Source organism: Trachurus trachurus (genome assembly GCF_905171665.1).
Source record: "Trachurus trachurus genome assembly, chromosome: 2".
In the NCBI taxonomy this organism is placed as follows: Eukaryota; Metazoa; Chordata; class Actinopteri; order Carangiformes; family Carangidae; genus Trachurus; species Trachurus trachurus.
The window spans coordinates 4,504,963-4,519,310 of record NC_139914.1 but is presented as its reverse complement, the minus strand read 5'-3'; the positions used below and the strand labels follow the sequence as shown (position 1 = coordinate 4,519,310).

Sequence of the window (14,348 nt, the reverse complement as noted above, 5' to 3'; positions counted from 1 at the left end):
CAGTATTTACTGTGTTGGTCTCACAGTAGCAGTACCGTTGTATGTTTTTGTACTGTCTGTGCATCGGTCTATGATTTCACCGTAGTTTTTTTTTTAAGGCAACTGTCAATAATCTGTGGCTTTTCCTGTAGCCACATCTCGTCTAACTACATGAGACAGGATAAACACATTGGTAATTTGTTTCTCCGATGTTGAAACGTTGAATTTAGTCATTAAACGACCCCTCTCTGAGACGGTCACAGTAAAATGGAGTAATGAAAGCTTCAGTATGTAGTCGTTGTGACTGTTGTATTTGTTTACATCATATTGTGGAGGTGTTGTATTTCACCTCCTTAACACACTTGTATGAAATTTCCTCATCCTCTCTTCCTTAAATGTTTTTTTAAGTTGTGACGTAACCGTGCACCTTTTACTCTTTACACCTTCAGACATGCTTCAGTCAGACAGAAAAGCTTACAATTTTCACCAGTCGTTCATATTAATTAAAAAAACAAGGGGTCCATGTTGGATCCTAGTGAAATCAAGGACAGCAGGACAGCTAGTAGCATTTTATTGACCAGATGACATCTTGATGAATTAATCTAGATCAACTGTGGCCTCTCTGCTGAGGACTCTCTATATTCTCTATATCCAGAGAATAGACCGTTCAGTTCTTGACACAGTGTTTTAAAAGCAACAAAAAGGTTTCAAATAGTAAGAAGAAATGGATATTTGTGAGTTCTAATTCATACTAGCGAATCAGGATCCTTAATATTTCCTTTATATCAGCTCTGAGTGAAGTTCAGTCAGTGTGAATGTCTGTGTGATACTGTATGTTGTTGTTTTCTCTCATAACTTTTCTCTTCAAACCCTTTGCTCCGTTCAGAGGTCCTGTTGGAGTCGTGGCAACTTTCATACTCACATAAACACACACACACTCGCCGGCAACTGTCCTCAGATCAGTTGTTAATTAGACTTGATGAAGGACTATGCATTTAGGTCTGAGTGACGGGTGTTTCAGCTGTGTTGTGTGTTGTGTGTGTGTCTCTTGGTGTGGACAGAAAACAAGTGTGCTATAAGTATCAGACTTAACTTAACTTAAAGCAGATATCAGTGGAATGTTTTTGTTAATATAAGTCCTAAATAGTCCTATTTTCCGTCAGCAATCACTTACATGAAGTATTTCAGCCTAAACACGAGTCTCTCCGTCACTCTGCTCTGCTGTAACCCGAGGAGAAAATTTTCCTTGTGGGATACAAGTGTTATCCAATGAGGAGAGAGAACGGCATGAAGGGCTGTGTGTGCAGCCAAGGGATGCGCGTGAATGTGGTGACGTAGCACGAGGACCAATTGATGCCTGACAAGGGCGGGGGCTGCTAACTCATGGTGCGTTCAAAGAAACTCGTACTTTGTGTTTTTCCTTCCTGTGAAGTCATACCAGTTCGATCTGGTACGAGTTCACGGGTCGGAAGTTACGAGTGGCCGTTATAGGGAACTTTCACAGACAACAGGATGGTAAAAACACGAGCTACGGGTTACCTGGAACGCTACCAAGTCGTAGTTGTGACTTGAAGCTGTAACTTACGGTTTCAAAAGCCTGCCTTGAACGCAGCATTAGCCGAAACGGCCGTGAAGCTGATATCTGCTTTAATACTTAACAGTATCTTCCTTTTTCTAGTACTGTAAAATATAAGAAGCGCTCTTTGCACAACAATAATTTAAAGCACTACTTTCTAAATGATTCTTGATCTCTTTGTGTAATAACTGATGTTCATCATCAGCTGACATGTTGCTCTTTTCACATGTCGGGGCATATTTTCTCTCTGTCTTGTGATGTTGAGTAGTTTATTCTCTCTATTTTCTCATGTATCCCAGAATATAAATCTTGTCATTGCTGCCACCTAGTGCTCAGATTCGGTGCAGTTCAGACGACAATATTCAATCCCAGAGGATAGTGCACGACTCACATAGGGTTTCACACTGTAAGAACATTTATTGCAACAACATTACTAATTTTCTTGATTATATTTGTAACATATTGGCAGGTAACAGGTAAGTACATGACAAATATTGAGCATCACATGTGGTACTTTTATTTGGATAAATTCTACTATAGATGCATTATTTCTGGCACAGTAAAAAAAAACTAACTGTGTTACTTAGTTATTGCAATATTACCTTGATGGAATTAACATATAGATGCTATTGATAACATTTAAAACATGTTTTGGCTTGAGTGCTTCAGGTCACTGATAGCCATCTGATTTCACTGGGTTGGATGAAGTCTTATAATGTTATTTCCCATAAAAAATAAGAAAAAACGTAGAAAAACATTGTCCAGGTCAGTGAAATCTGTTGCTGCTGATTTTTTTCACCCTCTTTTTGCAGGATTGTGATTTTGTGTTTGTTGAGAGGGCGAGTGAGTGAGAGGGACTGAATGAAGGAGAGAAAGAAAGAAAGAGAGAGCGAGAGAGAGAGATCCACGTGCGAGTAGTGTTATGGATGTGATTCAGGATGTGTGTGCGCAAATGAAATGTATCCATAATTGTTTAATTGTCAGAGAATAGATGAATGAAAAAAGCATGAATGAATGTATTTTTGAGTTTTGCCCTGACACACCAAGCTTATAGTTAACACACAGTCACAATTCAGCCCCTTTGTTTCGTGCAGCATATAGTTAACTACGGCTGATCCTCATCGGTAGCTGATAGTACATGCAACATCAGTGTTAGTTGATACTGTTTATGAGTAAAAAGAAAAAATTAAAGCTCTTATATGTTGGCAGTCACCAGTTTTTGAGCTGAAGCGGCCGCTGATTGTCCATGCACATTGTTTACTGTTCATATGTGCTGTATTCTCTGTCTATTTTCTTGTGCTCATGTACAGAATACACCTACATGCACAGGCCCACAGCTGTAGTGTGTCCACTCTCCATGTTAAGTCCACAGCTGCATTTGTACCGAGTCTCTAATTTCTGAGTTGCCTTGGTGTGTCAGGGCCTGTGTGAGTGGATGAATGCTGTAATTAAGATTTAACTTTAACTTCAAATCTTCTTTTATAGTTTACTTACATCTGATGTTGTGTGGGGCTTCTTATAGATGTGCAAACTCCAGCTATTTTGATCTAATGTAGAAGTCAACAGCATAGACAATATTGGCAGATGTTTAAATAGAGGCAACTGAAGCAAAATGTTTAAACACTTCTATATTTCATTAAGAGTGAACAGCCGTGGATAATTAACCTGGCTGTGGTCAGTTTTGTGTAGCAGGTGATTACTTTCACGGTGTGACTGCCCACTGAAGATTTGTACTTTAGCAGAGTTTTGTTCTGAAGGCTCTTCTTCACTTCTTCCAGAGGGAACAGGAAATGAGAGTGGGTGAGCTGGGCCCTCGTGGAGCCATTAATATGGGAGGTATGGGCATGATTGTGTAAGGACTGGTTGATACAAAAGTCGGATGAAGTGATGAAAAGTGAATTATAACTGCCTTTATGTCACTATACATTACTATTATTTGTCTTGCATCCCAAGTGAGCCCCTTTTCAACAAGCCGTGTTTTCACTCAGGCCTTTGGTGCACCATGATGGACTCACTTGGGATGCAGCGCTAAAGGCGATGAAAACATACTGTACCACATGACAACATAATGTCTGAACTAACAGAATATACAGTGTATGGAGCGGGGTGGATTTGCTGGGGTGGGGTTTCATAGTTTGAGAAAGATTTGGTCCCCGAGCTCTCATCCTGAATATTTTTCCTCTTCAGGAACCAGCTGAAGAGGTTCGACTGTTTCAACATGTTTTTTTTAGGTTCTGAGCTTTATAGTAAATTTTTACAAGTGCATATATGGGCTGTAGCATTTTCTGCTGTATAGACAAGTGTCGGTGCACTTTTATTATCATTAGAAAGTGATTTTCCGGTGCAGGATGAGGGGCCGGGGACTCAGATTTTAAGTCTGTTTATACTTTGAATAAGAACATAATTGTCAGAGGTTCATGGTTGCTCTTCTCCATTGACCTTGGATTGCACATCACCTTATTGAACAAAACTGCAATGCCTCATATGAAATGATTTTTTTTCTCCGCACAACCCTTTTACCCAGTTGATAACAGTATATTTGATTTGATTTGATTTGATTTATGATATCTGTGGATAATCCGCTCATCTAAGCTGCAGTAGAAGCAGTTTTTTCATGTTACTGTGAGTGGGTATTTGTGTGCACATCTGTAATACCAGATCAAATATGGAAAATATCAAACTCTTAACCAGGAAGCCAGAGCCACAGAGGCTGGAAATGGCAACTTTGGCTCTTTCTAAAGGTACCTTTACCGATACCTCTGTAATTATACAGTACATTGCCTAACTTCAGTTGGATATTGAACTTTGTGACCAAACTTTCATTCGATACTGATGAGTAAGTCTCATCCACCTAAGAGAAGCAGCAGTGTGTGGTATCAGAATCGTTCTGCGTTGGGTTTGTGCCTCATGACAACTGGTGTCTGTTTTTTTTTTTTCATATGGTCCCATTTTGTTTTGTAACAGCTCCATCTCCATACTCTCTATAATTAAGGTGATGTGCAATCCAAGGGTTAGGGTCATGTGGCTACTGCCAAATGTCAAAGTGAGAAGCTCTCTCTCTCTGCTAATTACATAACCTTCTGTCTCTGTCTAGTCTTTCTATCCAAACCTTTCATATTTCATGTGTGACACAATTCAGTACCTGTTACTATTTTAAATTAACGTTGGTTTTTGGTTGTTGATTTCATAGATTCTGATTATTATCAAAGTGTTGCTTCATCTTTTCTTTTGTTTTTTCTTTTAAGTTCAACTTAAAGAGATAAGCATGCAGTTATGGTGAATTTTAGATGAGGAGCAATGTTATTAATAATACCAGTAATGAACAGGGATGCACCAGTGTGACTGATAGGTGTCTACTGATACCAAGTAACGATCTGATGCCGATGCTTTTTGTTGAATGTGTCTGACTGCACGGAGAACACACTGCGATCGGTATAATCAGTATAGATGAGGCTGTAACAGTAACACAACCGATTCAGTCATTCTTTTTATCTTAATGATGCTTAAATCCATCAACCTTAATCAAAGTATCAGCGATGGGAATCTCACTTTGTTTTGAAATATCTCAACAACTATTGCCGTGAAATTTAAAACAGTTGGTCAACAATGGGTCCTAATGACTTACCCCGACTTTACAGTTTGAACTGGTGATTTGTCGATCATCATGTGCAACTATAATCAGGTTTATCACCAACTACCTGCAAAATTTATTGACCTTCACCTTCCCACTTTCTTTGTGTGTAGTGGCTCTTTGCTAAACTGATGAACATAAAGCCAAAGACCAGCTTACTTTAGCATTGTTAAATTTTGTTAAAGCACGACTGTGTCTTCACAGAGCTACTGGCATTGCTGTCGACTCTCTTTAGCTTTATTATTATGGAGGTTATTTTTCATTCTGGGCCTGATGGTGGAAAAAAAGTTCAATAAGATTCCTCTTGTATATACGTTGAATTATTTTTTATTGAGCTTTATCCATGGCACAGTTTGTCGACAAAGTTTAGGAACTATACTTTTGTTATCGTCAGCTACTGGCATCATTAACGCTTACACTAACGCTAAACGGAAACCACTACCTACTTAAAAAATGAAGTATGATATGGTTATTATGAGCAGTAACTGTCAGAAGCCGATCCAGTGCATCCCTCGTCTTAGCTCTTGACTAAAAGCCAACGTTAACTTGTATTTCTAAGTCAGTGAGAATAGCTCTATAGTGTTCAGCTGCAACAGTTCTTACTGGGCGTTCATGAGCTCATGGGTTGGTGCGTCCGAATGACCAACCAATGCTCCGTTGTTTTGCGTGTAGATGGCTATAACCAGCCCAACGCGGGGCCCGCTGGTAACCAGGGTCAGATGATGGGCATGAGTGGAAGGGGAGGAGCCATTGGGCCAGAGGGAGCGGCAAATATGGGGACACCGTTGATGTCAGAGAACGGAGCCATGGTAACGTATCAGGAAAAATAAACAAACCCTCAAGAGCCGCCTTTGTTCAAATATACTGGCAGAACTTTTGTTAATGTGGCAAACTGCTCAAAGTGTCTAGAACATTTTTTTTGCCAAAGCAGAAGCCAAAGAAATCTGAATATCTTTTTGTTTTGACCTACAACCTGTAGACTGAACTAATAGACCTGTTTCTCTGTCTCCCTTTATTCACTTCTCTCCCGTTTACTCTTGGATGGCGACACTTGGACCAACTCTGACTGACGAACCTTGACTTTGCTTATAAACACAATCTGACACCACACCACCACCGTTTTCTGTGACGTTGATGCGGCAGCGAAACGATAGATACCCGCAGGGGGGATCAATGGGGGGTCGACCGGAAGTTGAGTCCCCAAAACTACAGCAGCAACGACATCAAACACCACCACCACAACAACAGCAACAGCCACCGCAGCAGCAGCAGCAGCAGCAGCCGCCGCCATTGGGCCCCCAAGTCGGACCAGGCCCAGGGTTCGGTCGGGGAAACCCAGTTGGGGGAGTCTTTGATGGGCCAAATAACAAACGTCGCAGATACTAATTTCTGGAGGTTTTAATGGGTCTCTGTTACTGTACCACCCCCACCCCCCACTTCTTTCTTCTGTTTCTACACTGACGTAGTTGTTGACCTTCTGAACTCCCAAGGACATGTTGACTGTTTGGTTTTTATTTTGTCTTTTTCCTTTAAGTTCTCACTATGGGACACTTACAGAATAATGCTTCATATCCACAGTCACCTACAATAATGTTTATTTAAAGAGCCTGTTTCTCCTCCGTCTTCAGAATAAAAATGGTTTGGGGGCTCGGCAATGAGTGGAAAACAAATGAAATCTTAGGTCTTTCTCTTCGTTTTTTACAGTCTTTTTATGGCTGTGCTCGTGTTGGATACACTTCGTTAAGCTGCTGTACGGGAGACTGGACATTGATTACAGACTAAGCAAGATTGCTGCGGACTGGTAAATGTTCGATGCAGTGAACCATCTAGTATATATCTATGTTCAATCATGTGACGGCTCAGTTTATAGATTTTGTTCTTGTTGCATTTGGTTGTGCTCCTCCCTTTACTATTACTGTGAAATCACACAGCCAGTGAAAGCTGCAGCTTCAGTGCATCCTGTATTTGATGGTGAAGAGAAATAAATCTAAAAACAATCGTAGGAAGTTGTTTTTGTTGTCTTTTACCATAAATTGGACAGCAACTAAATCCTGCTGAAGTGCTTCCCTCGGCCATTGTGATGTACGATATTGTCATGTTTCAAATATTTTTGAAATAAATTCTTGTATTGGTTTATATATTGGTTTTCACTTCCAACTTTTCTAACAATTTAGCCATAAAATGAGAAGAATTCAAAGACTCAGGCTGTCCTCTGTAGCTTTAGTCAATATTAGGTGATTTTGAAATGTGTTTGCTATCAAGCCTTACTCAACTGTGCCATGCATTTTTAAAACTGTATCAAATAGCTTTGTTAGGAGCATTATATAGTATCTATAGTTTTTGTGTGAGTGTCAGGATATCTCTGTGAGGTGTGTGCATGTGTGTGTGTTGGCAGCAGTTTTGTGCTTAATCAAAAATCTATGCATCATTTGAAAAGAGAGAGAAAACACACGGTCCTTGTTCTCGCTGTGTTAACCATACATACAAGCGCTCCCTTTCACTGGATCTGGGAAATGTGATAAACCCCGACCAGGCGTCACGGACGCTAAAGAATAGATTTATAAGGTAAATACGTTTCTTTTCTTTTTTTCCTTCTTTTTTCTTGTATCATAAAACACACAAAGCACTTCAGCATATTCCACTTGTACTACATGTCTGCTTTTCTCTGTGTGCGTCGTGCAATCCTTTATCCAAAGAAGCCATTGCTTGTACAGTATCAACAGGCCACTGAGAAAGCCTAAAATGAGGAAAACAGCTGTGACATGTTCAGAAGTGTACGATTATGACATTTTAAGGTAATAATAGTTAAATGGGGTTTAAAGCGCAACTCAGTTGAAAGCCTCTGAAGTAATTTCAAACTTAAATTTGTGGAAAATATCTTTATTATCTTAGAGGACAACAGCAATAGAGACATAAACAGTCTAATAAACATGTTTTGATTTGGTGCTTTCTATTGGTGCTCAGTTTATCAGATATTAGATGGATCGGCCTAATGAAGAGTGTAGAAATATCAGTGAGACGATGACATCTAGAGGAAGTGAGAGTGCTGTTTTTTTGTTTATCTTGTCCTATGATGAAGCTGCATGCTTTGACTTTTCTGTAATTATTTGTTGTTGGTGCTTTGCAGCTTGGTCCTGCAGATCTCTTCTTCACCTATGTGTATGTGTGTGTGTCCACTGTCATCTAGTTCATATTTTTTTTACAGGCCACATAAAAAAAACACACGGCCTGTAAAATGTTACCTTGTGTGCTCAGTGTTAAAACAACTTTTGGTTTAAATTGTCATCATCCTTGTCTCTTCCAGGTCCTGTTTGTGCCCTGCATCCAGTGATGTGTCCAAGGTGCAGGTAACTCTCTCACACACACAGTTCACAGCTCTGTATGTCCATTATATTATATTATGCTTTAATTTAAAGTTACAGATGTAGCTACAGTTAATATTTTATGGATGCCTTTGTACATAAGTGATCCAAGCAGCACTCCCACTAGAATCCAGTGATAAAGTTATATAGTTGTATCTTGTACGTAGTTTTAAAAAGCCAATAGCAGGAGCACCAAGTCAAATGTCTGTATCGTGTATCTTTGCAGAACTGAAAAACAATTTCCCTCTAGTTTTTTTTCTCTACTTTTATACCGATTACATCATAGAAAGGTTAACCACGTGTAATAATCCACAGTGTGGGCACCAGATCCGTTATTGTGGAGTAGTCCCAAGAAGCCCTGAGCGATAGGTAGGTGTATACGCTTGTCTTGACAAAGTTAGAAATGTAGCAGTAAACACGAGATGCAGATCATGAGGATGAGGAGGAGGAGGAGGAGGAGGAAAACAAACCACGCAGGAACAAACAGTGTGTTTTTTGTAATACAAGAAATGACTATGAAATATAAATGTTTTTTTGAGGTTGTGATGCCCACAAATGCATCAGCAGTATCTGTTCTGCATTAAATTGATAAATATTCGAATGTTCTCTGCTGTTCACCTCTGTTAAAAAAAAGATCAATCAGGGGTTGAGTTACGTGTTACATTTACATAAAATAAAATAAATAATAAATAAAAATAAAGTATGCAAATGAATAAAATAAATGAAGATTTGCGACACCACAGTGTTGTTGTTATGTGCCTTTATATTATTGTGTTATTGTAACTTTACTGATGTAAATGATTATCTCATTTCTGTTTTCATTATTCTACAGTCATTTTGTGGTTGTATTCTTTATTAATCCAACTCATGTTGGCTCATGTCTGGTTCCTTTTTTAATGTTAACCTGTCCTGTTTAAAGTGAAGTTGTAAATGAGACCAGATGCTTTTCCATTCAAATGGAGCCAAACATTTAATTTATTAATCAGGTCATGCCTGTAATTGATGTAAATGTAATTGTTATGTTATGGTGCAGCAGAATGATTTGTATTATTATCTGACTGTGAAACTGCGCTGTGTTTGTATTATGGATTACACCTCCCTTCCTATTCATCTGCAGTGCTTTTTATTGATCCCTTAATTAGGATGACCTCTGACCCCATCAGAGTGAACTGATGTTTTAAGGCCAGAAGAAGAGTGTTTAGGAGCGGGGAGGTTCAGAGCTGACGAGGCGAGACATGTGGCTTTTCTTTGCCATGCCCTAGGCTGTTCATTATCAACATGAGCCAAGGTAATCATTGAAGTGATCCAGTTTTAACGGGGCTGATTGTGGCCAATTTGGGGAACTAATACTCTGTGTCTCTGTTCTTCACTTTGTGGCCTCGTTCTTCTTTAGCCCAGTTTGTGGCCCACTTATCTTTTTCCAGAAGGACAATTGATTTTTGGGGCAATAGTTATTTCTCTTTTCTTTTTTTGTAATTGTGCCAAGTTCACACACGCTCCCTAGCTGTCAAATCCACTTAGTCTAACTGTCCTCAGATTGTTGTGTTCATAAATGTAGATTCATCTCGCTCTTCTGTGCAACTGTCAAATCAAAAATGAAGTGTTTTTGCAGAGTTAATTGAAGGAGAATCACTTGATTTAAGGTTCGACTGTGCCCTACATTGCAACCCCATGGCCTAGATTACAGTCACTACTATTCAACACTGTTTCCCATGCAGAGACACTGGAATCTAATAAGGTGGGCTCGCACTGACGGAGCTGCTGTGCTGACAGTGAGCACTGTGGACTCATAATCCGATCATGTTTGGATCTAAATAACGTCTTTGACTCCACAAAATGTTCCCAGGATTCCTCTGTGTGTGTTCACCTTTTACTCATTTAAACTGTCTAACCTGTTTGCCATTCATACTATATGATGTGACCTTAACCCCAGAGAGGTCAAGCCCCTTTTGGATTTTATTATATGTAACTTCATGCAGGTTGTATAAATGTTTGTGTAATGATCTGAATGGACAACAGTCTGATCAATAACGTGCTGTTCGATATCAGAGTGGAGTTATTTCTCCACGGCGCAGCTCCCTGTAGACTGCCTCTCCTCTCCTCTCCTCCTCTCCTCCTCTCTCCGTTGTTTGTAGTGTAAATCTGATCGTTTGTCAAATGAATGGAACAAATCGGTTAAAAATAGGTGGGCCTATTTTTCGCAGAGTGTTGTTGGCGCCGCCCCCGCGCCGTGCGTAAAGACGCATTAAGAGGTGGCACAGCACCTGATAATCCAGACAGGACGTGCTTTGGTTACAGCACAGCCTTATTATTGATGGTGAGGAGACACAACTGTGGGATCAGCTGAGCTTGTTGAGTTTATATTGCTTTAAAAAAAACAACAATCATCTCAACTTTCCTCCCTGGCTGCAGAGTTAGAGAGAGAGAGAGAAAAAAAAAGTTTCAGTGACCTGCCGAGGCTGAGTTGAGATGGTGTGTAGCTGCCGCAGACGGAGGTTATTAATGGGATTTCTCTCTCCCCTGCATCACCCGAGGACAGCGGGACAGTGAGCCGGATGGACAACATGTCTCCGCAGCAGCAGCAGCAGGACAGCTTGAGCCGAGGCGGAGGACAGCACGAGAACAAACGGGTGAGTGTCCCACTGCCTGAACCGAGAATCAAGTCTGCGGTTATTTCTAATGACGAGTTCATGTCCGCGCCTGATTAATTTACATTTGTATAAAGAGAGATTCATGCAATCCTTTTTTATTTTATTTTATTTTATTTTATTTTTATTTTGTCTTTAGTAAAGTGACATAAGGAGGTCAGTGTGTGTGTGTTCGGGTGAAGGGTCAGTTGAGGGTTGAGGGCTGTGACCCGCTCTGGCTCCGTGCAGACAGACAGTCCGCAGCCGTGGAAAATCAACCGTCGATATTAGTTTGGCTCTGAAGTAACAGCACAGGAAATGGATAATGGATCACCAGGATAAAGTTTATACGGTAGGTAGCCTATCAATAACGCACCAGTAATTGTTGATTCATAACTCATAATTTTGGTTGGCATAAACTTTATTGGTTGGCATAAACTTTATCCCAACAAAAATGTATGCCATAGAGCGTCGCAGGTGACCTCATCGCCCAAACATGTCGTGTTGACGCTTTATTATGTGAACCAGATGAATGGCCATTAATAGCCAATCAATAATTGATCTCCCTCACATTCCACCAGAGCTGTCAACAACTATAACTCCTCTTGAACCATCAGCTTTATACTGGTGCACGAACACATTCAGAATAACTAATAGCCTAGCATAATACAGCATGGTTATTGTCTGTTCATACTTGTAATACTCATATACTCATATATAATGTTATATTGTGTTATCAAGCATCCAATTAGTGCAACTACAGTAATTGTGAAGTTTTAATTGTTGATGGAAACGTTTGTTTGCATCACTCTGATTGTAAATTATTACAAGTGTTTATTCAGTGGTATAAATTGTAAAGAAGGGGGTTAGTGAGTTCAACTATATAATGATAATTAGACACATAATGAACTAATATGTTCTAATGAACAGTTCAGTTAATCTGTTCTATTCTATAATCTATTATAATTTATAATTTCTGCTTCTTGACATGGTACCTTGATGTCTAAAAGTAATTAGATCTAAAAGTATTAGTTAGTAACAAACCAAAAGAGTTGTCAAAACTTTAAGGTTAAAGTTTAAGGGGTGAGGAGGCACTCCGGATACGCAAATACACATACTAAAGCAATGAAAAAGTGAGTTGTGCATAATATGTCCCCTTCAAATTAATCTACAGTTGTATGTTTAGTAAAATACTAAAACAGATTACGATATAGTATTATATTGAATGAGTAGTTCATGTATATCATTAAATCAGACCTGTAGTCAGCATTTAGCTATTTTTTTTAGATTAATAGTTTTCTGCAGTGAATGAGCTGAAATCATGAAGAAAGAATAATTCAATTTCCTTGTTAGATAATATTTTAGTTAACTGCTCCTCTCTTTCCTGTCTCACTGTAAATTCAATATTTCTGGCTCTTGTGTCGTTATGTAATATAATGTAATGTATTTGTTATGGCTCATCAATCATTGAAAATTACAATGGGATTAATCAATGACAGGAATCAATGAAAAGGCGTGTGGTGTTTTGTCCAGTTCTAGTTAACCTGACTGTTGTGAGACCGACACAACAGTAACTTTACATTGACCCACACATTATCTTTTTTTGTTTAAATTGCATTGATTGATTGATTAATCTGTTGATCAGAGACTCCAGTCCAGTCTGGACCGACGTGTCCTTGTTTTCATCAATGATTGATTCCACATGTTCTCCACCGTGAGTTAATACAGTGATTAATGGGAATGTGCCGTTCCACCTTATATGTCCCCGTGTCACTGAGAATCACACAAATGTAAAAATGTGTAAAGATCGGAGACGTGTTTCTGCCGACAACGCACGGTTTCCTCACCTGCCTCACACTTTTGCTGTGTGAACGTAGGCAGCGGTCAGAGTGAATGGCTTATTGTTGTGGCCCGCTCGCTCGGTCACATTAGAGCTGAGCTGCTGTTGCCCAATAGAGCAGGAAAAAAGCCCATAACTCCATGTTCGCTCATGTCGGTGTATTTTTAGGACAGAAGTGTGACATTGTAATGTTGTGGCTGGAGTTTGAGGAATGTTTCACCACCGTGTGACCCGGCTAAACCCACTGATGTTACATTGGGAAATGTCAGAAATGTGTGGACGTGCGTGCTGCTGCTGGCTGAAGGATGAAGACGTATTGATCTGTTTTTTTCTCACTCTTTTAGTCCGTTTAACATCTGGAGACGGATTGTGACTGTGACTGTGACTGTAACCGCTCTGGACTCCAGATTCAAACACATCGGCTGCTGCATGAACTCGTATTAGATTTTCTATAGACTTTGATTTTCTCTGCCCTGACCTTTCCTGTCTCAACACCCAAAGACTCAGGACCAAATCGCTGTCATAATGATCCTTGTCTTTGCTCCAACCAGCTCGAGGGAACAGAATGAGGAAACAAGGCAGCTCCTAATAACATCGCACCATCAGAGGGTTTCCACTTTGTATGAAAATCACAAGCGTTGACATTTAGATTGAAGCTGCTGGCGTAGGTGTTAACTCTTTTATGTAAATGTTGTCAGTCATCCTGTTTGAACCTGTTGTCCACCTGCATGGCTCTTCCTGTGCTTAGTTACATTGTTACATGCAAAAACTGCCATTAATGATCACATTTCAAGGTAAGGTTCTGGATTACAACTTGAGTCATGACAATAAAAATAAAAACCAGCAGGTGAGTTTGACCGTAGCTCCGAGTGTGTTAATCCAACAATATACAACTAAAGGAACTGCAGTTATGTAATGTTTTTTTCTCACCCTGCTTCACTCTCTCCCTCTAATTGCAAATCCCTCCACAATTAGATAAAATGCAACTTTAATGATTGCCGTGGGGAAACTAGGATAATAGGATCCAACAGAGTGGATGTGGCTGCATGCAGCATCTGCTGGCACAGAGCGATGACAGAGAGTGGATTCAGTCAGTGCTGAAGTGACATATTTTGGTTTTAGCAGTGTTTTGGATCATAACAACGTTACGTAGATATAAATATGTGAGCGCTGTTAGTGCTGCAAATGCTCCAAATTATATAATCAGAGGGTCTGATATGTTGTTGTTTGGTTGTTTGATGTTTCCTTTTCTAAACTAAATCTTAACTTTACAACTCTATATGACAGACGTGTTGTTTTAGACATTTAAAACGGTGGAAAACTATGATTTTCT

The 14,348-nt window shown here is 39.7% G+C and overlaps 1 protein-coding gene across 3 annotated transcripts in view; it reads left to right on the top strand.

Annotated features, from left to right (window-relative positions):
• Positions 1-7,250, top strand: part of pspc1 (paraspeckle component 1) — a 188,878-nt gene extending 181,628 nt beyond the window's left edge. For 2 of the 3 annotated variants that reach the window (XM_083992110.1, XM_083992109.1), the window contains 3 exons: positions 3,334-3,391; positions 5,859-5,995; positions 6,330-7,250. In XM_083992110.1, the coding sequence (XP_083848236.1) occupies positions 3,334-3,391; positions 5,859-5,995; positions 6,330-6,572 (438 nt within the window). In that variant the 3' untranslated portion in view covers positions 6,573-7,250. The remainder of the gene's footprint in view (positions 1-3,333; positions 3,392-5,858; positions 5,996-6,329) is intronic. The other variant, XM_083992111.1, reaches the window with a different exon arrangement.
• The last annotated feature ends 7,098 nt before the right edge of the window (positions 7,251-14,348 follow it).